Below are 27,393 nucleotides of genomic sequence, written 5' to 3'. Positions count from 1 at the left end.
TGGACCAATACTTCCCAATTTTTCCAAATTAAAGAGAAGACCAGGTCCTTTAAGTCATAAGCACCATTGGGGAATAAATAGTTTCTACATGGAACAAAATATAGCTGTACTGATGAAAATCTATATTGAAAATAAGCTTTATTTAAGATTTCACTAATGAGTCAAACAAGGAAAATTTTAGAAATTAAAAAAACTCAGTTTTCAAACTAAGAGTTTTCTATACCGAAGATCTTTCTAGTTCACATCCTGCAGCCCCATGTTCTAGTCAAAAAAAGCACAAAGTATAACATTTTTGGCAATATATATTAATTATATATTATTAGGTCTAAAGCCTTTATTAAGTTAGCAAACTCTGTAGATTAACTATTATGTTCTATTAAAAATAGTCTTGAAAGACATTATAACTTTGCTACTCTCTTATGTATGTAAAAATGGAAAGACACTTGTATGCCAATAGCAGTGTGGTTAGTAGGTTTTGTATCTTTGAAAGAAAAAACTATGCTCTATTAACATGATACTGTTACACTAACTCTACCATCTCTGCCAGCTGCATCTTCCCGTGGATAGTTTAATCTTTCTGGTGCAGAAGAAAGATTCAGAGAAAAGGCCAACCCCAGTGCTAACTCTGCTCTTATTAACCTGAATTATGACTTACTTTAACACATAGATTACATCATAAAAACCTGGACATGTAGAGTAAGTTTGCAGAAGTCATGGCACAGTTAAAAATGAACCAAATTCACATCTACATCACTACAGCATGCAGTCACTGAAAGAGCATCATTTATTCCCTCATACACTCTCTGCCAAAAACTGATTTTCAGAGGTGTGTTAAGTACTTTCATGGAGTAAATCTCTATGCACCAGTCAAATATATTAAAAACAGGTGTGAAAGGGAAAATTCAAGCCTCTTCAGTATTTGCTTCATCAAGTAACACCATGAAACAGTCAAGCTCCATTTATATGTAGTCTGGCTTCCTTGCTAATACTGTATAATACCAGAGAAGAAAGAATTGTTTAGGACTTTTTCAGGTAAGTCCAGCCCAAATCTATTCATTGCAAGGTTAGAAAGTTATTTCTCAGTCATTAAAATGTATCTGTCATAAAAGAGGTTACTTTTAGTAAAATTACATGAAAAGGATTTTTTAGAGTATGCCTCCAAGTATAAAATATTAATATAAAAAAGTATTATCAACAGCAAGATGTTACATTCCATAATAGTAGAAAACTGATCTAGTATGAAAAAAAAGCATACCTTGAACTTTGGAAAACTGACAATAAAATTCCTCATGAATGTGGTATTACAATAATTTCTTTATTTTGATTATGTGCATCATTTAGAGCAGAGAGACTTATTAGCTGCTGCATTTATTTTGTGTATTTACATGCTTTTGTAATCACTTCATGTCCTGATATCGTCTTGCTGAAACTGTTTCAACATCAGTAAAGCCTTAATGTAAAACATTTACAAATTTAACTTTAGAATGGTCACAATTATAGAGGCAGAGTAGCAGACTATGCAGCCAGGAACCAAGGCGGCCTGTTATTCTCTAAGGATTTTTACTTCTAGTCCTTCAGATTGTGATGAGGAAACAATTTCAAGCTCCCTTTTCTACTTATCAGACAGAATTCTCACAGGATCATCTGTCTGTGATAATAATTCAGAATTCTGAGTATTAAAATGGTTAATGCCAGTGGTGAAGTCCACCTGAACACTTCAGAAACACTGCAAGTGTTTGACATTTACCTTTTTGCTTTTTACGGATTTTCTCCACAAGCGAACGGATCTGTACATATTCTTCCCATTCCTTACCAGGACCTGGGGGAGGACTGCTGCATTCTGGAAATAAAAATGTTTTCTTTAATTAAGTACATTATATATATACACACACATATATATATATATGTACAGACACATATATATTTTAACCTCAGAATTATGTTTTCACAGTAACTTAACAGAACCTCAGTACTATCTGTCCTTCAAATATGTTTACATGGCAAATAAAACTATCTCCATGGTTAGAAACATCCCATTATATGACAGGTAATTATATGACAGTTTAGACTTTTGACATCTTAACAGTGTAACTTATTTTATTTTTAATATTCCTTCAGATATACAAAATAGCAAATGTCTAAAAAGATGGGAAGAAAAATAAGTAAACAACCAGGCCATTAAGTAAATAATATCTCAGATAAGACAAACAACAAAAAAGTGTCTGTTTTCAGTAATTCAAGGAAAGCACTCTGTTTATATTACCTTGCTTGCCATCACTCTTGTTGTAATGAAAGCAGATAATAATAGCACAGAGCATACCTTAAATAATTGAGAAATTTGCTGGTACATACATTTGACCTGCCTAGTTATTACTGTTTTCATAGATGCACAAGTACTGCAGAGACAAGAAAAGGAACACAAAGCCATGCTTCAGCTTTAGATTACATCCACAGTGTCTCTGCCAATATTCTAAATGTCAGTGTGTGGATTTCTTGATGTAAGCCATGTAAATCCAAGTGGACAGCTGAAGATTACCTTGCTCAAGTGGTTTGAAAAATCTTAGCATTGAATAAAATATGGAAGCTTGACAAAAGGAACAGCTGATACTTGTCTTTGCTTAGCAAATTAGATCCACATTTTATTTTTGGTAGCAAAGCAGAGGCCAATTGTAGCATAAGCATCAAACTGCTTTGCCAACTCCTTGTCTCCTCCTCATGAGCAATGCTAAGAAAAATTTTAATTTTTCTAAGGCAACACTTAGATGTGTCCAGAATATGAAAATCTGGAGATGTGTTTCAAAAAGAACTGTATCACAGCACAGTTATTAATGACAGTAGAAAAAACCAATAGTATTTCAGCATATTTGTATGAAATTATGCTCTGCTTTTCATATTTACTAGAAATAATGGATGAGTTCCAAGTTCCTCAACAAGTCTTTGGTCTATACACAAGATCTAAGTACTACGAAAAGTTTCCAAACGGCAACAACAAATTTATCTAAGAAACAAAAACATCTGTGCAGTTGAACTGAGTTGTATTACTGCTTCCCACAGTTAATTGCCCTACTCTAGTATCAGTTCAAAGTACTGTTCAAGCGATAAATGGAAACATTTTTCAAGTTTACAAGAAAAATATTTTTGACAAAGCTTCAATGCCAAGTTGTCTGGTTGTTTAAAAACTAATCTGACCCAGTATTTATGCTTGTATTCAGATGGAAAGCCAAATGCTGCCACAAATACGGTCTGTCCAATGAATATCCATTTAAATAAGCCAATGATGGCATGTACTAGCACAGGTAGTTTAGCATGTATCTCAGAGTATCTACATCAAGCACTCTGAAACAGCAAGCTTGGCCACTTACAGAAAAAATACAACTCACTGGCTTCAGCAAGAAAATGTTTTTGAGCGGTTTGCACACCATCCCTTTTCCCAGAGAGACATAAAAACAAAACTTACTTTGCAATAACTCACTAATTAGATTCAACATTTCCTTTGGAGATACTGTCGCTGTGGCTCCTGTACCTGACTTCTGAGTTTTCACTCGGCTTTTCTTCCCCATCTTCCAACTAAAACAGATTAAGAAGCACACTGTCACCAATTACAATGAAACAAAATATGGTAAGTATGAATGAACAAGATCTTCTTCCACTAGTCACATGAAAAAGAAAAGAATGAGAAATTATTTCTCACACATATATATGTGCAAGTATTATTTGCATGGCCTGAACTTAAGAGCTATACAGTGCAATCTGAAGCAATATTTCATGTAATTGCATATTAATTACTTTGGGTAATTAGAAACTAGAAATCTTAGAGACAAAAAGAAAAAATATTCTAATAACATGCAAATTCATTAGTTGTGAACAAATATTATGGATTCCAAAGTATTCAGGCTATAGAAAACCAGGTTATTTTATCTCATCAGTTGCATGGCCAATAGCAGCTGAATTAGTATTTTGACTCTATGTATGTGTACATTATGTGTACATATACATACTGTCAATGTGTACATTACTATGTAACATACATACATACTATTATGACTATGTATGTATGTTACAAAGTAATTCAAACTGAATTCAAGATTAAGTATTCAATTTCAAAATAAAATCTAAATACCATCTGTATATCTTTGCTGCAGCTTCTTCTGATTCAAGGCAACTAGTTAAAGAATACTTATTTTCAGTTCCCATAGTAAATGGAACATCATCTTAGGCTGGTATTCCAGTATTCAGTGCCCCTTGTTCTTATGCAGGACTTAAATCACACAACACCTCCTGGAACAGCATTGTTGTAAGGTGTGAAATATCCAGGGAATTTCTCATATGCACTGGAGCAACTTCTGATGCTGGCACTGAAAAGGCTTCTAGAGGAGGGGCTGTGCAGGATCTGGTACTCATGAATAAGGAAGAACTGCTTACGTATGAGACAGCCAACTGCCTTGGATGCAGTAATTGTGAAATTGTAGTGTAAGTCTTGAGAAAAGAAAGGTAGGAAAAAAGCAGACTAAAGACTCTGGACTCACTGCAGTAGACAGAGTTGGGACTTGCTCAGGGAATGGCAAGCAGAACCACCTGGGAGGCTACAACTGAGTCCACACAGCCAGTCATCTTCCTGGACTCTTCTCTAAGCACCAAACAAGCCTTCCCAACATGACAGAAAATCAGCAGGCACACCAGGAGGCCAGCTGGCTGTACACAGGACTCCTCACAGACAGAGCTCAAATGAAACAGAAACACAGGTAAAGTGGAACTGGGGACAGGCAGCTGGAGGAGAATGTAGATGCACTGTTTGGGCAAGCAGAGGATGAGAGAGAGGCCAAAGCTTGTTTGGAGGTGATATTGAGGATGAATGTGAAAGGCAAGAAGAAAGGCTTTTACTATGAGCAGAAGACACTCTGGGGAAAGTGTAATTCAGCTGCTAAATCAGGAAGCTACCTAGTGATGAAAGGTACAGACAAAGTTGAGACACCGGACACTTTGGGCATGGTCTTTACCAGCAAGGGCTGCTACCAGATTTACCATGTTTCTGCATTTAGCAAAGTTTGAGGGAGAGGAGGTACCAAATCAAAACGCTATCTAGGTAAGCTGGACCTATGCAAGTATGTAGGATCAGATGGGAAACATCCAAAGCACTGAAAAAGCTAGTTGATGTCTCTGGAAGGCTGCTGGCCACCATCTTTGAAAAGTCATGGTAATTGCTCATGACAGGAAACTGATAACTTAAAATCAAACAAATAAAATCCAAATGAAAGGTGGGCGCAGCAGAGAGCAAAGGATCCAGAGAACTAAAAAACAGTGAGCCTCACCTCATTTGCTGCACAAAATGTAGAATGAGTTCTAAAACAAAGTTATTTCCAGGCATGATGGACATAAATGCGAATGGGATAAGAAAACAGACTTCTAAAGGCAAACCCTGCCCTGCCTTAAGCAGAAGAGTAAGTGGTTTCATGGACCAGGGAGACTTGGTGGTTGGCAGTGCTTTGACTTATGCAAGGCTTTTAACACTATTTTCCACAGCACCCCAATTGTCAAACTGAGGAGACATGGACTGAACAGGCATGCAAATATTTCCTTGAATCATGAAGTTCAAAGAATTTTGGTCCATAATCCTTTATGCCAACAGATTAGGTTCAATATTTCTCAGTAGACAATACCTGCCAAGAATTATCAGATTTGGATGCTAGGACAGAAAGGATCCTCACACATTTACAGACACTATAACATGGGAAAAGCAGCCAACATGTTGAAGGGCAGGACCAGCATTGAGAAGGATCCCAGCTAACTGGAGGAAGAAGCCAAAAGTGACTTTGTTAAGTTATTCCAAGATAAAGTATCCTGCATTTGGGAAGGAAAAGATCAGATACACCATCATAGCTGCAGACTGGACCAGCAGCAGCTCTGCAGAAAAGGATTTGGAGTCTCTAGGAGACAGCAAGTTTAACAAAAGCCAGTACCCATAAACCAGTGAAAACTAACTGCAGTTTGAGCTGCATAAGCAAAAACAAAAACAGCAGGTCAAGAGAAGCAATTATTCCCCTCTGCTTGCAGTGGTGAGGCCACATGTCCAGTGCTTCAGCTTTGGGCCACACAGAGCAGGAGGTACTGGGAAACTGAAGCACATCCAGAGGAAGGCCACTAAAAGGGCTAACACAGAAGATGTAAGACATCATTTTTTCAGTCTGGAGATGAAAGGGAGTCCACTATTGCCTTCATCTATGTGACAGGGAATTATACAACAGGTGAAGGCAGATTCTTCTCCAAAAGCACAGCAAAAACTCAACAGACAACAGACACAGAATGCCTCATAAGAAATTCCACATAGACATAAGGAAACCCCTCACCCTGAGGATCACTGAGCACTGAACAGGATGGAGATCATGCTTGCAGCATCTCCAAGCAACCTTGGAGAATTTAAAAATTTGACTCAGCAAGGCCCCAAGGAACATGATCTAACTTTGAAGGTACAGCAGAAAATGGAGCCTCTCAATCTCCAGACCTAGTTTTTTTTTTCCTACAATTCCACATGTTATCGTAACTGAAGTCTTCACATCTATAAGTCATCTATACAGTAAATAATATCTTCCTGGACAGCATAGAAGATTCTATGTCCAGTTACTTTGCAGTGAGATGGAACAGACAGTCATGTCCACAACTTTAGACATCTCAAAGATTTCAAACTTCTGCCCAAGTCATCAAGATCACCAAAGCCACAGCAACTTTAAGTTACAGCACACTGCACAGTAAAATCCATAAAATGCAAAAAATTCACTGTACAGAAGCAGTACTTTTGGCTCCACATGTTCTGAACATTCTGTATATATAAAAGGAATAATTTTATCTTTGGTCAGTGTAGTTAGCTGATGTTTCCTCTCATATGCTACCAAAAAGTTTTGCTCTTTGGCAACTGGTATTAATACTGCAATGTACTGACCAGCAGCTGAAAATTCTAGTAGGAAAGGTACATAATCTGGCTGCTTTCCTTTTCCATTAAGATTATAGAGAACAAGAAGCTACCAAACCCAAGGTTTATTTTAAATAGTAACTTTGAATGAACAGGAAGCAAGCTAAGTTAACATTGTTAGCTTATTAACTCAAAATCATTAAAGAAGCTCAAAACTGACTGAAAAGCAACACCTTATAAAAGGGAAGAACAGTAAGGCAAAACTAAAAGTTGTTTTCCAAAGGGAAGGCAAAGAAACTAAGTCTTTCATTTTCTGACACTAAACATAGTGCAAGAACAAGACTAGCTCTGAGTACACACAAACCGTGAAGTCCTGTAGATGAAGTCAACATCCCCTGATTTTAGCACTCCCTGACAGACAGATGTCAGAGGCTCAAACAACCCACCTGTGCTGCTTAATTTTATCAGTCCCCCTTGAGCTGCATGACTTACTTTCCCAATGCTGTTTCTACCATGAAAAGCCCACTCATGCAGCTGGTAGGGAGAGACCCCAGATTCAATGTGAGAACCACGGTCTGATCACATCTCGATGCTTGTGAATGAACACTGGACATCCCCTTGAAAGGTGTTGTTCCACCACCACCAACAGTTACATTTGGTATGAGATTTATTAATATTTTTCAGCTCAGATGAAGGGGGCAGTAACGCTCATTATGCAATCCATGTTGAAATTATAGTAGTACTCATTGGAAATAGGATCCATATAAAAGGTCAACCTGCCATAATGCAATGTGAGACAAAGATAAAGAATAACAGTACCAACAAAAATAACTTAAGAATCTATTTTCATGGTCTTCCCATTACACAGTCTTTCCTTCTGTTTGTTTTTTTTTTTTACCCCCCCCCCACCCCAGCAGTTTTCTCATGGTACATAATTCCATATACAAAGACCTTATTTGCCCATCACCTCTTCACTTGCATGTTTCCCTCTCCTATGTCATCCTGCTACATTTATTTTAGACTCTTCTGCTCTTAAGAAAAATCAAGTCAGATAGGTCTGTAATGGATCCAATTGCAGGACTGGAATCCAAAATCTTAAGAGCAAGAATAGTACAGTTCTGTGTTGATTCCTACAAATGTTTTCTACATTCCCTCTAAACACAAGTCCCTGCATCTTTAAAATCATCAGAAAATTAAAGCAATCACACACCATGTACTTCAATATAAAAGTTATACATTATGACCTATTGATAGTTTATATCAATAAGTATTAAGATATGTAGGTTGAAAAAATGAAATTATTTTGAAGGATTTTGTTTTCACATTTCCAAGAATGAAGCAAGTTAACTGATCAATAAACTGGGGAAAAACAATCTTAGTAAATGTTCTGTATACACAACTACCAATATACGGCAGGCTTTTTTCTTTCCATTATTTTTTTAAAGTTGTATTGAGAGGAATAATCTGCTTGAAATATAAACATCCATCTGTAAATTTATTAGAAGAAAAAAACCAAAGAAAACTGTATACATATTATAAATGGAGACACGAGAAGTGCCACTGTGGTTTCAGAAAAACAATACAGTAATACATAAAGCTGTTCAAATATGGGATGCAGTCAGCATTAATTTTTGAATTTTTCCTTGTATGAAACACGTTAGTAGCAAGAATCCATTATTCCAATTAAAGTACTGGCAAGAATTATGTCTAAAGCTGATTTCAGAGGATGTGAACTTCAGCTTCCCAAATACAATAAAAAGGAAAATTTGAACAATGCTTTGTATTTGTATTGCCACCCTAGATGAATATTTTTTCAGAGGCCAAAACCAGAAATCTAGCTGAAATCTGTCTACACAAGTAAGAAATTCAAGCTCAATACAAGCCATGTCTCAGCTTCTACTGATGTTCAAATAACACACAGCAAACATACTATAGAAAAAAGCAAGTTAATTGAACACAACGCATAAGATTGATGGCACTGTAATCAGAAATGCATTTTTTCAGTACACTGCTACCAGTATACGAATATGAAATAAGCTCTGTAAGTATCTCGGCTCTCTCCTGTGATACATGCATCCTAACTCTTGCTTCTTAGCTATCAGAATTTCTACAGAGGAAATATTCTGCATGCATGATTAAATCAGCAAGTCTCTCACACACACACAAGAAAAAAGAAAAACAAAAAGGCAAAACCACCAGACTGTTATCTTGGGATATCTGGTTAAGGAAGTAGTATTTCCTTTTAAGGAATCATCTACCTTGATCAAAACTGTATTTTTGGATCCAATTCCTAATCAGAAAAACAGGTTTCTACTTCCTACATACTCATCTTCATTCACTGTTCAGTTACATGAAACAGATATAACTATTTAAACCTAATGCATTTGACAGCTGTATTGTTTAGCAAGAGCCATAATTTGAAAGGATTTGCTGCTATACACAGCTGTCTAGCAAATGAATTCCAAATACCAGCACTGTGAAGTCTACGTACCATTAAAAAGCTGCACATTATATCTTCTAAAATAAATAATTTAAAAATAGATTATGAATGTTTTTTTCAGAACTTCTGAAATCTAACAGAACACTTCATCCAATTTCATGTTTGGGAAAAAAATTTAGTTAAGGAGTGCTCTGCTGTATTTAACCAGCAAATGATGGGTTATAGTGACCGTGGAAGACCCAATATGGAGAAAGTAAATGTTCTTCTTTTGTGAAACTCCTTTAATTCAGCTCATGAAACAGATTAGAGAGATAAATTTCAAATTAAAAAAAAAAATCCTAGAATTCCATGAAATATTTGTAACTTCAGGGAGAAAGAAAACCAGCAAATTTTTCATTTTAAATAAAATTTTAGACAAAAAAGTTTTGGTTTCATCTGCAAGTGACCAAAACTATTAAAAAGGGGTATGTGCCAGTACCTGCATGACAACAGAAAAAGCAATAAATACCTATAAAAGATGTATACATATATAAAATACAGCTGCACTACATGGGGAGAAACAAAACAAAAAACCCTTCAGATGAACCACAAGCTTTATGGATGTCTGAAGAAGCAGCACACATTTCAGTGGAAAAGCAATTTGGGGTTTGTTTTTTTTTGTTGTTTTTTTTTTCTTTTTGAGTTTGGCTTTCTGGTTTTATTCTGGTGAACAGCTTTTAAGTACTATGCCATGTTTTCTTTCAAATGAACGTTGCTGAAAATTCCTGAAAGCATTCTCCAAAGAGAGAGTACACTGACAGCAATGATGAATAAGCTTAGTAATACAGAACACAGCCACATTTCCAAATATAGTGTATCAGCTGGCTTGACAAAGAGAATCATGCCAAAACTGGCAGTGAGGGGTGTAAATGATCCATCTCCCTCTCTAATGCTGCTATCAAAGAGCAGTTGTGTTGGGTCAGACTTTGAACTGGTTTCCATATCACACATAAAAATAATATTTTAATGAGCTGTAAAATATGCTTCCTTTTGACTTACAGCTTTAAAAAGTGAGCATGTTTACCTAACAGCTTTAGAAGGTAACCATGAGAAGCGTGCACAAAACCTCATATGTACTAAAGAACTGCCACCAAGTGAACACATTTTTGTTGCTTTATTTAAAAAATAACCATGACTGTTTTAGCATTTTATTTAAGAAACCTAATATTTCTGGTATTAGAGAGTTTGACTTCATCACAGGAACACATTTCCTTATGGAAGCAATGCCAAGCTTGCATGATAAAACACAGATCTTTCCAAATAATGGGTCAGAAAAAAACTTCCATTTAATCATTAACAAACCCCCCAGTTCACTGTAGTGCTATACAGAGCTGCAGTCAGGTTTGATAGAAAAAATTAAAAGATCTACCACTGAGCACTGTAAAGACACCCAGCTCTCCCTCTCTCTAACTGGGTAAAAATACAAGCTTGCAACCTTTGTTACAAAACTGTGAATATGATCATTGCTCTAAGTAAACACTATGTTAATTTTTAACTGTGCTGGATTTAAAAAAATTATCCCACATGATGCAGACCACACGAAGTCTGATTTCTTCTGGATGTGTATCTCACTTTCTTTTCCAGTGGCCTCAGAATCCCTGTTGTGCTCTGTCACCCTCCTCATCTCCTCTGGAACTTGAATAGCTTCAGCTATTACTCTTTACTTTACAGAGCAGTAAACCAGCTACCCAAAAGTTGGCCAGAATTTTACAATACCAACCAAGTTAGGAATTCCCATAGCAAGAGTTATCTCTCCAAGTTTAACTTTGCTTCAAGGACTCAGTACATTTCAATGCAGTATCTTAAGATCGCATCTTTAATTCAGATCCTTGTAGATACTAATTACAGTATGTTCTCATTGTTACATAATAGTTACCACTCCATGCATCTCTTGGCACACACGGGCACAGATGGCAGAGGGGTGCAGATCTAGAATCTGTATTGGAAGGATACATATGGGTAAACAAGGGCAGACAAGGAGAAGACAAGGGAATTCTCAAGCCAGGCAAAGAGCAAGGAGAGGTGTGCATTGTAGGTGGCTGTGGGATACATTCCTTGGCAGCATCAAAAGGGAGGACAGATGAGTGGGATGCACACAAATGAGGCTTGCAATTTCTTCTTCTAGCTTGACTGCCTAGCCTAAGTCCTTTTCCCCTCTGCTTCAGAGAGGGAAGTGCATCATCTCTTACATCAACATATGTTAAGAAGCCAGGGTCTTAAAGGACAAGTTTAATGCTTATAGGCAACTGACAGGAGCTCTCCAATCTGTATGTAGGAGAACACAACTTTACACTTGATATGACCAGTTCTATGCGGAATGTGATCTTTTGCTTCAACTGATCAAGTTTGGTTTTTTTCTCCTAAACTTGAATCTTATGACTGTGGCTAAAAAGAAAAATACATTTCATAGCAAATAGATGAAATCAAGAAGTGTAAGAACAGTGTGGGTGGAGGAAGAGATCTGTGATCTTTAAGAAAAATTCAGCTTATACATTTACAATGAATGCTATGTTTTCTTCTGAAAACCACCTACATCATGTCACTTGGAAACCACATTAACATTCTCATCACTCCTAAGGTATTAATCTAAATGTTCCCACTAAACAAATGACTAATTAGTTACTGATTCAATCCCTTTCCCCCCAGCTCTTTCATCTTTGATGTACTCCACCCCTTCTCTTCTTGCTATTAATTCTCCTCTCCTATGACCGCCTTTTCCTTTTCCTTCCATTTCCTCTACAAACTTGTCCCAAAAGCTGTTCTAAATACAAATGTCATTGCAATTCACTGTCTGTGTATTTTCTTTCTCCAGCATGTCTCGGGTCTTCTGTTTAAGTTGCAAGCTCTTTTGGAAGTTGGACCTTCTGTGATTGCATAGAGGAATAATAACAAGGCAGCTTTTTTTTTTTAACAGGATCTGAAGTATTTCTGTAACACTGATGACAACACTGATAAAAATAACCTAAATAAAGTATTAACAAGATTAATAATAGAAATATATGCTCCCATATTTTTTCCACTTATGACTGCATTCCACTTAAAATACAATATGAATTTATGTTTCCCTTAGCCATAACCCACACAATTTCCTTGAAGGGCTAGCTTTGATACATGTGCTCCTCCTGGCAAGATGCTGTACTTATAATCAGTCCAATGCACAACACAACAGAGGGTGCCCTAGGATCTTCTGCACTCCCAAAACAACTTGCACCCCTCAAATGCAGCTCCTTCTTGCTAGTTAATCTGAACACTATTCTATCTAAAATATAGGCCAGCTGCTTAGGCTTTTCATTTGAATGTCAAGTCAAGAAAGCCATCTCCAGCAGCAACCCACAGCTCCAGAAACTCACATTCTGCAGGCAGAGAGTGATCCTGGAACACACTTATACTGGTTACATGCTGCAGTTTGTTTTTAATTCCATTTTATGAGGTTCTGCTTACCACTGCCCCCTCCCTTTCTAGTGTCTGCTTCCTGAACTCAAGACCACCTGAAGCCACAGGTCTTCCTCCACAATCTTCTTGATTAAAAAACACTACATTTCCTCATATCTTCCAATCTACAAAGGACTGCACTGAACAGCATCCACCATCTCCTGGAGGAATAGTGAGAAGTTGCCCTGCTCTGTTTCTTTGTAAAGTCTGCGGTTTTCATCCATACCACAGATTCCTTTATTTTTCTTCTCCCCTCACCTCTTTTGCCAGAGGAAAAGTAACAGTGACAGCAATCAAGAGCAGGCTACTCAGAGACCTACAGGAAAAGCAGGACACAGGGATTTTCTCTGATATGTTCACATTGCTTCTTGCAGCCCAAGATGCAATGCAGTACACTTTCCTTCTTCAGGAGGCCAGTGAAATTATCCAGGGCAGCTTCTCCTACTTCATACACAAACCCACATTTATTTTCTTTTCAAAGATCTGATTTAACCACATGATCTATTTGCAATAGAACTCTGAACATTTCATCTCTCAGGTAAAGCAAATGAAACAGGTTGTCCCCATCACTTCCTAAAAAGAACAGTCTTCCTGAGAAATAGTCTTTGAAAGCCTCATGTCTTTTGATTCAGTTATTTCCTTCCCATACCTTTTCTCATCTTTCTCACTTAGCAGATGGATTTTACTCCCATCAGGAGACAGGTACCATTTACCTCTATCTGCCCTCTCTGGGATACTTGCTTCTCACAAGCTTTTTTTTTTTTCTTCGAGGAGTCTACCACACCAGGGTTGTAAGCTTTGCTGTTCTCTAAAGAAGACACAGTACCATATGAAAAGTATGATCACCTAAATAAATTTAACTGATTAAGAATAAATTTTTACCCCAATGGGGACAAAATAAAGACTGATACAGAAAATGTCTCTCTAGTCTTTGCTAATGAAGAGAACTTACTGGCAAAAAAATTGCTGGAAATCTATGTCCATGTTCTTAATGCTTCCAAATGAATGCTTTCTCTTACTACAGGATGGGTTTGAGTATAATTACAGCAAATGTATGCCACTGCTTTAAAAACAGTTAACATCAACTAAGTAAACCAAAAAAAATTGTTAGATAACATTTTTGCTTTTGTACTTATTTTAAAAAATCCAGTTCTTGCAAAGCATCTGTTTTTCAGCTAGACCATCTTTTTACTCAACTCTTCATATGGGCTGTTTACAAAGGCATAAGACAGTCACATGGTTGACATATGCTTCAATAAACCCAGATGCAAAATTTTGATTGTTTGTGAGAACACTACTTACTTGTTTTGTCCTGGAAGAGCTGTTTGCTATGGCAGTGTAATCCCAGAAGAAGCGCCCTCAACATATAAAAGAAACTTTGAAAAGTTTAGTCTACAAAACAAGTAAGATTAGTTGTTTTCTAGATCCAGCCTCCCAGAGCTCACATAAGAAAACTTCCCAAATGGCATAACCATAAATACAGAAATGTTAATATAGACCAAAATATTTATTAGCCAGTACATCATAGAAAGTTACTTTGATTTTACCTGTTATCCTCTGCACATACATACTACACAATGCTTAAGTAAAAGTGTTCCTATGCTAAGACATGAGCTAGTAATTATGTGCTACCTTTGCTGTACTTAAATGGCTTTCTAAAGATCTAAATATTCCACAGTTTTCAAAAATAGGTCCTGTGATGGCTTAACACAACCTGTTCTACTTGCCATTGCAATGTGCCAGCAAGGCTCAAAATCACTTCAGTATGTCATTGCAGACAGCAACTCCTTGGCCATGCTGGCACATTTACAAAGTGTCTTCATGGAAATCTCAATACTAATGATGACTAATGAGATCAAAAACTAGGACCAGCCATCATCATTTCCTGTATTTGCTTAGTCAGACTACTTTGCAAAAGCAGAAAAACTAGTTACATTGATAACTATGAAGGGACAAGTTAAAATTAAGCAATACTATGTTTACAGAGGTGCAACAAATCACTGTAACACTCAATACATTGCTCCAGAGTGAACAGCTAAGAGCAGTTCTGTCCCAGCTCAAGACAGCTGATGTGCTTTGTAATTTTGGCAAGGCCTTGCATGCAGTTACGACTTTCAAATGATGCTATCTAAGTATATATTTCCATGGCAATTGTTTTTTAACCCAAAATGTACACTTCACATAGCTCTGTTTTGGTTACTAAGAATCATAGTAATTTCAACCACAAAAGAGGCAGCACCTCTATAAATGGGAGAAAGAACAACTAATAAAAATTTAGCCCATTACTCCATTTGTGTTACTGAAAATAAAAGGGGGGTGTGTGTACACAATCCACTTTTTTTTTTTTCAATTTCTCTAGAATGCACTGAAAAGACTTGCATATTGATACATATCATTACATATTTACCGTGACCCGCTTCATGTAACAGCTAGAGCAGAAGGCAAGGAGCCTAGCTGAATAGCAAAAAAAAAATTCTTTGGTAACACTGTGTAGATTTTGTTTAAGTCCTTTTTAAATTGCATTCTAGTCAATAGCATAAATAACACATAACTAGGCAATAACATATATTCCAATTAACTGGATTGTCTCAAAGGAAGAGATTTAAAGCTGAAGACACTTAATGCCAAGGACTACTGTTTAATTGCAACAATAATTCCACATAAGTGGAATGCCCTCAAGCAACCTAGTAGCAATTGGGCCCACAATTATTGCTACACACTGAAATATTCTCCTCTCAGTTCAGCTTAGTTTTTCCTTTAACACCTTTGCTACCCTCTGCTTTCTACACCTACTGCAACTCCAGTATGATTTACTATTGCCTCCTACACTGCTCCCTTCCAATTAGATAATTATGTAGGGCCATCATACTGACAAACCACATCTCCAGTCTCACAGGCAGCACATCCTCTACAGGAATGGCCACAGCCCTGGCACCCTTCCCATGTAACTTGTTCTCATGGTGAAGTTACTCCTGCAAGCAGCCAGGCGATGCAGAGGTAACCATACATCAGATACATCACCTGCATTTTACTGAAAAAACTTACTACCCACAGAATCCTTCCAATATGTTCACAAAGTTACCAAAAAACCTCCTGCAAATGACTCTAATGAAAAGCAGGAAGGAAAGATGATATCCACAGCAGAAAACAAGTTTCACAAGCTTCAAGACTTGTTCTAGGCTATGTGGCAACACACACAATCCTTGCCCTCAAAACGAGTTTCATTATACATTCATGTCTTGTACCGACTTAAATTGGCTGAATGTTTCAATACCGCTCCTGGAAACAAAAAACTACTTAAGTATCTATATTTGGACACTGAATTGACACTACCCAGCATGTACAATTAAACTGTGCTTGAAATTATAAATATCTGAATTCAGCTACAGTTTCACGTTGCTTCCTGGAATACCCTGTCCTTAAAGAAGGGATTCTAAGCAGTTTTAAAGTAACTGCTGTATTTTTTTTTTTTGCAGCTAAGAGTTTGAAGCACAGCTGTTCCATCAAGCTTCTGAAGCAGATGAATTCCTTAAAGATGTAGTCAAGGTGGTACTGGCGGCACTTCATCCTGACCAAGAGAGTTTAGGATCACTATCAGACCACAAGAGACAAAACATGGTCCAGAAATGTTTATTGAATTCTCAGGGCTTCCAGGCTGCAGCCAGGAACTACAGCAGAAACTAGTGTGAACAATGAAAAGACAAGTTTGGAGAAATCCATTGGGTATTTGTGTACCTCTTCTCAACCTTTCCAAGACTTGGGAATAGTTATGCCAGTTAATGGGCTTGCTGGTAAATTATACTGTGTGCCTTGTACACTTCTGAAATACACCTGACAGATCGTGCTGGTATAGGATCATGGTTGCATGGAGGCAAAAAGTTCAGTGTGGCACTCCACCTCCATGAGAACGTGCTGCTCTTTTACCCACACAGAGGGTACACCTGGTCTGTCTTCCTGCTCTGGGTTCAGGGCAACATCAGCTCACTGAACACATATACAGAAAAATCTATCACTGCTCATTTGTGGGAATAATGAATGAGCATTACTGTCATTCATTCCACGTGAAGTTCAAGGAGTCATGAAATGGTTGCCAATGTATGAATTGGAGCAGTGCACAGATTTTCTGCAATGCAATTGATAAGAAATACTCTGGGGATGCTTCTTAATAGCTTGCAAGAAACATTTTACCATTTTACTTTTTTACAGAGCTGCTTCTTTTGCTGGGAAACCCTTACAGAAGAGATCACAGCCCTCAAGGCCAGTTATGATTACACTTCAATTCACTGCAATTTCAGTGTCCTCAAACCACCCGGGGCAGACCAAGCACTCTGCATTTCTAAATCCCAAAAGAGTACTATTTGACAGTTGGGTGAGGAACTTCTGACAACATTTAAGAGCTATGCACATTGAAAAAAAATTAAGAAGTTTCTGTTATGAATGCCTAATAAGTGATGTAATTGAGGGCTAAACAACTGTCAGAAAGTCTTCCAAACCCATTTGCCTTAAGCCCACTCCCTAGCTAGTGGCCAAAATGCTGATTATTCCAGTAGGTAGAAGCTTCAAGAAAAACACTGGCAGTTTTCTGATATTTTTATTCTAGACCTGGAAAATGAAGCAGCATATTCTTTCAAGCCCCTTCATACCTTCTGGCATTCATAGTTGGCAACTTGTGACCTTACAGTCTCTTCCATGTTTACTCAAACTGTGCAGTGGTTTGAAATAAAGAAGCTTTTAACATACACATTTACTGGGCTCTAAGGAACAAGTAAGGCACAACAGTATTAGGTGTTACCTAGCTTCATCCCCGAGCTTTCAGATGTTTGATAAAGTAATAAACAAAATGTATACAGACTATAAGGCACTGTAAACTTCCATAATCTTCTCAGAATGTTAATCCTCACAATTTAGAAGAACGATAGGCTGTACTTGTTGTTCTGGTATGCTCACAGGTGACAACACAAGCCAAAAAAGAAATCTTTTAAACATTTATTTTAGCACACACATTACAGAGTAAGCACATTGCTCACTCCAGTTCTAAAATATCTAGGAAGGCCATATAACTTTCTGAACAAAGGTCTCCTCTTTGCAGAGGCAGAAAGATTGACCAGCATGTTTCCACAAGGTAACTGCCTCTAGTATCCTAATAAACTGTTAACATGTCTGCTGAGAATCTGTTTTCCTGCCCCGTCTTAATTTGGTGCACACCCTTAGGCATTTCCTCAACCTATCCCTCTGACCCCCAGCCATGCACTGAATCACAGGGTAGGGCTGACCAGACCCTACAAGCAGTATTTCAAAATGTTCAGATAGAGCTGAAAAGATTTCTGTAGTCTTTCCACAAACCTCTAGGAAGCCTGAGCTTGTCTTGCCTCTGACTCCTCCAAACTAAGATTTCAATGTTTTTATTTCCAAGTACCTTTCTTCCTAGTTTCCTGCCTATCTCAATCCTGCACAGCCAGCAAAGATAATCCACTTGAGCCAGATTCCAGCAGTTTGGACTCTCAACAGCCCCAGGCCCCTGCAGACCCTGCACCTTCCATCTCATCTGAGACCTGCATGGCTTTCCTGTGCTGCAGCAAGAATCCAGTTCAAGCTGCAGCCTCAGGGCCTGCTGTCACAGCCCCATGTCCCTCACCAGCAACACCACCAGGTCTCATTCGGCCATAAAGGACCACAAAGGGACACTCTGTTAATAACAAGTCACATCTGCAACACTTGCAAGATGATACTTATATCCATCAGCCCAAAAAGAAAATTTGTTCCTACTGAATATAATCTCAAACAAGGGAAAAAGCAGCAGCACGACTCCAGAAAAGACTGGCTGTCGGTGTTATGATTCCCAGTTCTTGTAGCCGAGTTTCCTGCTACCACAAATAGAACCATTATCTATAAGTCAGGCAAATTTGTAAATAGATACAGATGACTTCTACTCAGACCGAGTAATTCTTCCTGAGAGACACAAAGGACAGAACTGAATACAAACACCGTGGCCATTGTAGCAGAGCTGCACCTGATATCTTCCTGCAGGTGACACTGGTGAATCTCTATCCACCAGAAAAAAAAAAAAAAAAGTGCATTCTGGGAGCAGCAGCACTTTCCAAAACTAGACTGGTCATGCCCCAGGTCTTAGGCCAACACATCATACAGGGGCAGGACAGAAGTCTGCAGAAATGTGCTCAAACCAACTTTTTTGTTATTAACCTGATCTGTCATTTGAGAGTTTTCTGGAAAAGACACAACTTTATCTTTACAGAAGGTAAAATTCCTCGAAGTTGCACAGAATTTTGCTGTCTTGCAGGGCTACATTAAAACCCCAGTATGAAAATAAAAACAGCATCATTACACTAATTCCCACTTTCAAACCAGGCATACACTATGCCTTTAAGACTGCAATACTGTTTATGAGAGTTTGCAAAGTTTTTGGCTGTTCATATCATTATATGAAACTCTACACTATACCTCCAAACCACTTAGAGACCAACTCTCAGACATCACAAAATACAGCAAGCAATTTTTTTTATTAGTCTATTCATTTTTTTCTTCTAAATGCCCAAACTCAAAGTGCAACAGGCCAGTTTTTTTAATATTCAGGCATAAATTCAAAGACTCAGTAAGCCAGAGAAACAAGTTGTAGAAGCCAGGCATCCTACAGTGACAGAAGGAAATCATAATATTATCTGTCATTGTCTTGAAAACAGGAATTCTATTTTCAAATAGGGCATTGACAAATGCAAAAATTGTAATTTCATGAGCCCTTACAGAGCTCACTGTTCCCAAGCATCAGCTGGGAACAAATAACTGCTTGAATGCTGACTCTGAGAACAGATAAAATCTGAATCTGACAACCACATGAAAACCCAACAGTCATTTTCTGCAATTCTAAGTTTTACAGTTCTATTAGTGTACTCACTGTATCAGCACACAGAGCTTCTCAAATTGGTCTGACAACATCCATTTTACTTGCTCCTGACTGACAGAATCAGGTGCAGCATACCCCAGAGGGGATGGATACTTCTCTATTTTAAGTAAAGTTAATATATTAATATGCTATCAATGCAACTCTGCTTAGCAAAGGGGAAGATTACACATTGTAGGTGGTCATCCAAAGTAACCAGCCATTTCTTTCTTCACCAGCCAACCCTTATTACTTTCTGCAAGTCTAAAAATACTATCCCAACACACAAAGTTCCTTAAGCAAAGAAATTCATCTATATACAGCTCAGCTTCCTGCTAAGATCCACTTCATTTGAAAATGGCAGTTTCCAAAGAAGGGATTGTCCAGCTGCGAGACCATCGATACATATATATATATATATAAGAATGACACCAAGACATACCAGGAATATCCAAAGACAGGCAGTTACCCTCCAAAGTGAGCAGTAGAAGTTATACAATGGCTGCTGGTTTGCAGAGGTTAGAGCTGGAGCTCCACAAGACTGGTGAAATGTGTCAGTCACCAGTTTCCTGAATCCCAGCAGCTCTAACCATGCCACCTGGAAGCTCACAGACCACCCAGATGCCACAGCCTGTATAAGGCAGTGGAGACTGACCCAGAAGGCTGTGAGCCTATTTTGAAAAGTCAGTTTTGTTTATGTGAAAAACTAAACCCTGGACAAATGGGTCAGAGACTTTTAGATACAAGCCAGTAGCTATTTCTGAGTAACATATTCAACAAGAAACTATGCAGATGCATCAAAGAAATGCTTTTGTATCTAGGGTTCAATTGACAAAACTGAATAAATAAACCTGTAAATAGATGCAGGAAAGACCAGCTAAGACTGGAAGATCTGAACATTTTATCACTGGTTTTGAAGAAGCAAGAAGACCAACTCCATGATCACTGATATCAACCTCTGTCCCTTTCTATCAAAAGAATAGAAGAGCATATTGGTGACAATTCATCCTATCCCAGTGAAAGTCTGAGAAAACAAACATTAAAACCAGAACAAGGAATAGTGATTACCAATGCAGTAAAACAGAACTATTTCAACAATGAACCATTTTAACAATGACCTGAAATGCTGTCTGTAGAGCAGGTATCAAAAATTTAACAAAAGCATCTATATGCCCAACGCCTTCTACTTTTGAAAATGATAAATCATATTCTGTTGTATTTAGGGAAAAAAGAAGTAACACTGAATGCAAAAAAAAATAATCTTCTACAGCTGCCTGGAACTAGAGATTGGATGCACAAAGGTAACTTGGTGTTTGTTAACTCAGGCATCTGTTCATGGTTTTATGAAATACACTCTAGCACCCCACTACTTTCACTTCTTCTAAGAGTACACAATCGAAAACTTCAGGATGGAAATAAACTATTCTGCTACTACTCCATCATTATAAAGATCTTAAGAGGTGAGACTTTCACCCATCATTTCTTCCAAGCTCAGCAATGCTCCACCTTTATGTGCAGGATGTTAAATGAAAATGACAGGTCTGCATCAATGGACAAGACACTCCTGACAAAACTCAAACAAAGAAACAGAAGAGGTGAAAGCATGACCAGCCTACTCAGCAAAAATCAAGGTATTGTTTGAGCATGCAAGGGTGGAGACAGGAAAGCTAAAGCCCATTTGAGCTGAATCTGGCAAGGGACAAAGTACAAGAAAAACAAGAAGGTCCTGAAATTTGATGGATCTTTGGTGAAATAGGATCAGGAATATAAACACTTAAACTTTAAAAAAAACCATCTCACACTGAACGGGACCATTGGAGACTGACCTGTTCAACCCCCCTGCTCAGGCAGTGCCTCCTAGAGCCAGCTGCCCAGGACCATGTCCAGACAGCTTTTAAATATCTCAAAGAATGGAGTCTCCAAACTGTGCTCAGGCACCTTGACAGTAAGAAAGTATTTCCTGGTGCTCAGAGAGAACATCCTCTGTTGCAGTTTGCACCTCTTACTTCTTGTCACTGGGCATCCCAAAAAAAACCTGGCCCTGCCATCTTTGCACCATCCCTTCAGGTATTTGTACACACTGAGAAGATCCTGCTGAGCCTTCTTTTCTCCAGGCCAAAGTCTCAACTCTCCCAGCCTTTCTTCATATGAGGGAAGTCCCTTAATCATCGTATTGGCCCCTCTTCAGTAACTCCACCTCTTGTGCTGGGGGGCTCAGAACTGGACACTGCACTCCAGATGTGGCCTCACAGTGCTGAGTGAAGGGAAGCTGTTGAAGCAAGTAACCTTGATGGGACAGCAGTGCATGCTGTTCATCTCTGCACTGATAAGGCTTTTAACAACATCTCCCATCACATACTCACACAAGCTGATGAACTACCAGCTAAAGCAGTGGATAGTGAGGTGGACAGAAAACTGGCTGCACTGCTGGATTCAAGAGGTTGTGGTGAATGGCAGGAAGCTCAGCTGCAGACCGGTCACACCGGCATAGCCCAGGGATTAGTACTGGGACTAACACTGATTATCATCCTCACTGATGACTTGAGCACTGGGACAAAGTAGACATACAGTTCCACAAATTATATAATTGCATACATCAGTTCATTTGAATTACCTAGAGGCAAACCTGTAAAAAGAGATCTTTCAGAAGTCCTTGTCAGAAGTATTTAAATGCAAAAGTTGTTAAATGCAAAATCTCCTTCTCTCAGTTCTTGAGGTTATTATATGGCTACATCTATAAACTGTCATCAAATAAAGATAATCAAGCACCTCCAACAGTGGCCACAAAGACAGCCCCCACAGGACCTGTCAAGGGCAGGGAACAGCCTGTACCTCATGCTTGGTTGGCACCAACCCCTTCCCACAAAGTAACTCATCTTTTCTTAGCTTGGCATTGGAATGGGCACACCAGGCAAGATCCAGCATACAGGAAGTTCTGGACCAGCAATACAGGTTCTGTGGAAGCAGAAATCCACACACCACATCCTCTTCCTACTCTGCTGAAACATTACTTGAAAACTTTGGGCACTAGTGCTATAAAGCATTAAAGACAAAGCAAGATTAACTAAGAAATACAGGCAGCATTTGTAATATAAGCAACTTAGTTTTACTGAGATGATTCCATCATTATTTATCATATCCTAAAATACATACAAACATATAAAAAGAACAATGTGCAAACTGATCTGCATGCAAAAGGCTAGAATCAGATAGCTAACACAGGAGCCCCAGAGACTGACTCCCCTCCTTTCAGTGCAGGTTGTCACACTCATAACAGAAACAATAAAAAAGGAACTGAATAGAACTGACAGACTTTACAGCCTATCTTCAATTACAAAAACAATTTTGGTCTACATTAAAACACTAGTTGAAAACCATGTGTTTAAACACTGCTGTAGGCACTTCAGGACAGGTTAGCCAATTCCTCCAGATATATTGGGAATATACCCAAGAATAAAATAAGTCAACTAATCTGTCATCCCTCAGTACATAACAGACTTTAACATCAGGCTCAGAAAATCCTACTGAAAAGTAAAACAATATCTCTCAAGTTACAAATTATATTGTATTTTGATTCCTAATAGGATATTAGAAGTACTCAGAAACACATATTTTCCTTTATTTTTGCTTTATGTATTACCTACATCTGGCCAGCTTCACAGCCTGTAAACACCAGTACAGGAGATAAAACTGATCTCAAGCACAGTCATTCACACCTCTGCATGATGCAGCCCAGGTTAATATACAGGTGGAAGCCTCCTGCAGTGACAGGTCTGCTGCTTTGGCCTGGTCACAGAACCCAGAACTGAAATGAAAGAATACAGCTCGAATTCTTCCTTATTTCAAAGAAAGAAAAAGGATTAACAGACTAGCTGAACGGTATGGGAAGTGGTAAAGGAAGGGCAGGAATAGATGGAGCAACTGGAATAGTCATTTGTTAGAAGAGATGTAAGCAAGAGCCAATGTAGGGCAGAGCAGCTAAAAACAGAAAAAGGGAGCAAAGAAGGTTAAAGCAGAGGAAGGGCAAGACCAAAAATGCAAATCAATGTTAAAATACACTTGGGCATGAAGTCACTTCTTAACTGCTACACACACAAGCCTAGCTCCAAATACACAAGACTAAGGCCAGACAACACTAATGGGCCATTTTTATGGAGCAATGAAGAGCTCCTGCTGTACTTTTAGTTTTGAAAGATTCTTTCTCATATTTTACATAACTGTCTAAGTTAAAAACATTATTAGTCATCTAAAGCCAAACCTAGGAAGATGAAGTGTCTCTAACAAGCTCTTTGGCAAGGGATGGTCAGAATCAAATAATTCCCTTTACTATAAACAGCTGCACCACCACAGGTGTGTCAGCCATGAGCACAAGCCTAAAACATTGGGAAAAGAGGAAACTGAACCACTGCTGAATGCACTGCATACATCTACTCTGCAAAGAACAAACTGCTAATCCCATTAGAGTGTAAGGTTAAGGGAAGAATGATGGTGATAGTGGCAACTGTGTTACTGGGAAGAAGCCAATCTACAGAATACTAACAAAAGAAGCTACTAAAATTAGCTAAACATTTGTTTGATGCACTTACAAAAAACACCAAGTACAACAAATTTAGCTAATTGTCGGGAATCAAATTCCAAAAGACATTTATTCTTACAATTAGAACCAAAGAAAACATGTCTTGACAATATTCTGATTACAAATGCTTGAGGTAGCACTAATCTACTAAAAAAAGGAAATCCTGTCATTTTGACATTATCTCCCTCCTCACCCAGTTGAACCTAGCTAGATACTAAGCACAAGACTGCCTCATGCATTAAATATAAACCTTTGGTAAGAAATTATTAATTTGAAGGTTTCACAAAATGCTGAAAGGCAAAAAAAAGTCTATATCCAACAAAACAGCTCAAAAAAAGTATGTATTTCTTAATTCACTTTTATCAGCTTGTTAATTTGGAACTATTACATTATTTACCATAGGTTTGTCCCCCTACCCCTTGAGCTCCCATTAAAGCTTTCTTAAGCAGATGGAGTACTTCTTACTATCAACACCTGACTGAGCTTTGTAGGGAAGGTAGTTTACTAACAATCCACAGGAAACAAGCTCTTAGCTCCCTTGCCTCTCTCTTGAATCAGATCCTCAGACAACTATTTGACCAGAAAAGAAGAAATACTTACTCTTTGAAGAAAAGAAGCTGATAAACTCTACCAAGTTACCAACCCACTTTTGTAATTTTATTCCTTTGTTTGAATTTTGCTCCTCCTGAAGACTCCCACAAACTTTTTTTTCCTAATTCCTTTACAGCAGAATTAATTAAAAACCCTTATGTACTGTCTTTATCTGCATGTTCCTAAATAATGTTCTTAATTTAGAAAATATTAACCTCACTTCATATAATACAACTCCTAATTGAGAATAAAGCAAGCCACCCTGACTTCAGCCATTTGTAGGGCAGAACTTAACAGAACCACCCAGGCTTCCAAAAGGTTAAGCCACAGGTCTCATGCACTGAGCACTAAGACAGCCCACTAGAAAAGATACAAATCCCTTAAGACCTCCAGTACCCTTAAAGTATCCTTTTTTTTTTTCCAAAGAGCGACCACCGACATACTCACTTGCTGGGAACTACACAATTTATCTACATAACCAGCACCACTATGATGGTGGCATGTCTAAATAGATTTATTACAAAGGAAATATCACCAAGATGTACACTTTTCCATACAGAGGCATAATGCAGTCGATTTTTAATTTCTGTACCATACAGACATCAGAATTCTATTTCAAGGCACATCTGACTTCAGCAACAGATCAGGCCATCTCTGGAAATAGTGATATACAGATTACAAATGATTTCGGGGCTTGTGGCATTTCTTCCCCCAACAGCCTAAATCTATTTCTCAGCACACAATCTCAAGAATGTGTTTTCAACTCTACTGCAATATATACTTCAATCCCCGCTAAACATAACTGAAAACTTTACTAAGGCACAAGCCAGCAGGCTTGAATCTCTACCATATTAAGTTACTTAATTGAGCAAAAATATCAGGAGGCCGCCCCCGCCTTTGAGTCCATCATGTGGCCTTTCCTGCCCACAACTTGTACACTGGCTTATTACTATTTTGTGCCAGGAACCTGATAGTGGACATACAAAATGCCACAGTTGTTTTTTACTCACCTACAAATGCTTATGTTTCACTTGACAGTTACGGGATTACAACAACTGAAGGCAGAAAACACTTGCAAGACGTTAAGCTAACATTGTAGCAGCTTTCGGAGAACAAAGCTGTCACTTGAATAGACAGGTGCCTACATTACATGCTCTTAGAAGGGACAATCTACTTTCAGCTTGATCTCAGGAGCGAGCTTAGGTTCCAAGGACAAGTCCATCCAGAAGAGCAGATACCAAGCTTGGGGCAAGAGCAGCTTTGAACCATGAGGGACAACTTCCAAAGGGAAGAACAGAGCTATTCTGATAGCTGAATGCAGGGTAAAAAACTGCATGCCAAATTCAAAATTTGCTAAGAACTGAAGGCAAAGCACAGCCTCAGCTCGAGCAACTCTAACCAAGTGCTGCTGGGTAAGGAAGAAGAGGAAGAGTTCATGGGACAGGCAGCTGTTGTAGCAATAGGGGAAGGCTGAAATAGCGAGGCTGTTTCAGGAGTAACACCCCTGTCAATACACAGCTTACGATGTATTCTAATTTTAACTCCCCCTTTCTTTTTTTCCCCTCCCAGGATTTAACCCTTTGCCTAAAGCAGGCTGCGGACGGGGCGAGAAAGGAACGAGAGCCGAGCACTCTTCCCAGCCAGAGGAGGGCTCTGAGGGCCCGCGGAGACGCCCCCGAGCCGGACCCGCGGAGCGGGGGCCGCGGGAGGCTCCAGGGGAAACTGAAGCAGGAGCAGGGAGCATTCAAACCGCACCACATATTTTTAAAAAACCCTAAAAAATAATTGCATCACGAGGAAAGCCGTTTTAAGCCATTTGCTTTACTCTCGTTTCTATCAGCCTCTCGAGGGGGGATGGGGCACGGGAAAACGCCTCGCTCGGCAGGAACCGGCGCGGGCCGGGCCCGGGGAAGCGCCAGCCCCTCCGGCCGGGCGGCGGGAGAGGGAAAGGCCGGGCGGGCCCCGACGGGGGCTGCGGCTCCCGGGGGAGGGAGGCGCGGAGCAGCCCCGCGGGGGAAGGCAGGGCCGGCGAGGCCCGCGGGGCGCGCCCCGGGAGCGGGTGTCCGGAAAGAGCGGCGCCTCCTGCGGGGAAGGAGGCGGCGGAGCGGGGCGAGCCCACGCCGCCGGTAGGGTTGAGAGGAAGGGCCCGTGCCGCGCCGGAGCGGGGGGCTGAGGCAGGGGAGGGGGCCCGGGCAGGCCCCGCCTTACCTCCCGCCAGCGGCCGCTCCTGCCGGGCCCGAGGGAGGGAGCGGCGCAGCCGAGCCCGCGCCGGACGCCGCTGCCCGCGGAGGGGAGGCGCCGGCCCCGCCCGGCCCCGCCCCCTGCGCCCCCTGCCGCCATTGGCCGAGCTGCCGCCCGCCGGAAAGCCCCGCCCCTCCCGCGCCCGCGGCGGCCAATCCTGCGCGGCCGGCCTCAGCACGGGCACGGCAGCGCGCCCATTGGCTGTCATTCAGCCCTGTCGGCCTCCCCTCAGGTTCCTATTGGTCCCTGAGGCGCGCAATCTTCCCGTTCAGCGC

At 39.5% G+C, this 27,393-nt stretch overlaps 1 protein-coding gene across 2 annotated transcripts in view; it reads right to left on the bottom strand.

The window, feature by feature from the left end:
- The window catches only part of SETD3 (SET domain containing 3, actin N3(tau)-histidine methyltransferase), a 62,395-nt gene extending 35,155 nt beyond the window's left edge, over positions 1 to 27,240 (bottom strand). Inside the window, exons 1-3 of one of the 2 annotated variants that reach the window (XR_010364226.1) lie at positions 27,086 to 27,217; positions 3,458 to 3,567; positions 1,748 to 1,840 (exon numbers count right to left, since the gene is read on the bottom strand). Coding sequence is in view for 1 of the 2 variants with exons in the window: in XM_064423423.1 (XP_064279493.1) it covers positions 1,748 to 1,840; positions 3,458 to 3,560 (196 nt within the window). In the remaining variant the exon portion in view is untranslated. Of the gene's footprint in view, positions 1 to 1,747; positions 1,841 to 3,457; positions 3,568 to 27,085 lie in introns of both variants that reach the window. The other variant, XM_064423423.1, reaches the window with a different exon arrangement.
- Positions 27,241 to 27,393: the final 153 nt, after the last annotated feature.

The sequence above is a fragment of the Passer domesticus genome, chromosome 6 (genome assembly GCF_036417665.1).
Source record: "Passer domesticus isolate bPasDom1 chromosome 6, bPasDom1.hap1, whole genome shotgun sequence".
NCBI lineage: Eukaryota > Metazoa > Chordata > Aves > Passeriformes > Passeridae > Passer > Passer domesticus.
This window is presented reverse-complemented; position numbering and strand designations above follow the sequence as displayed.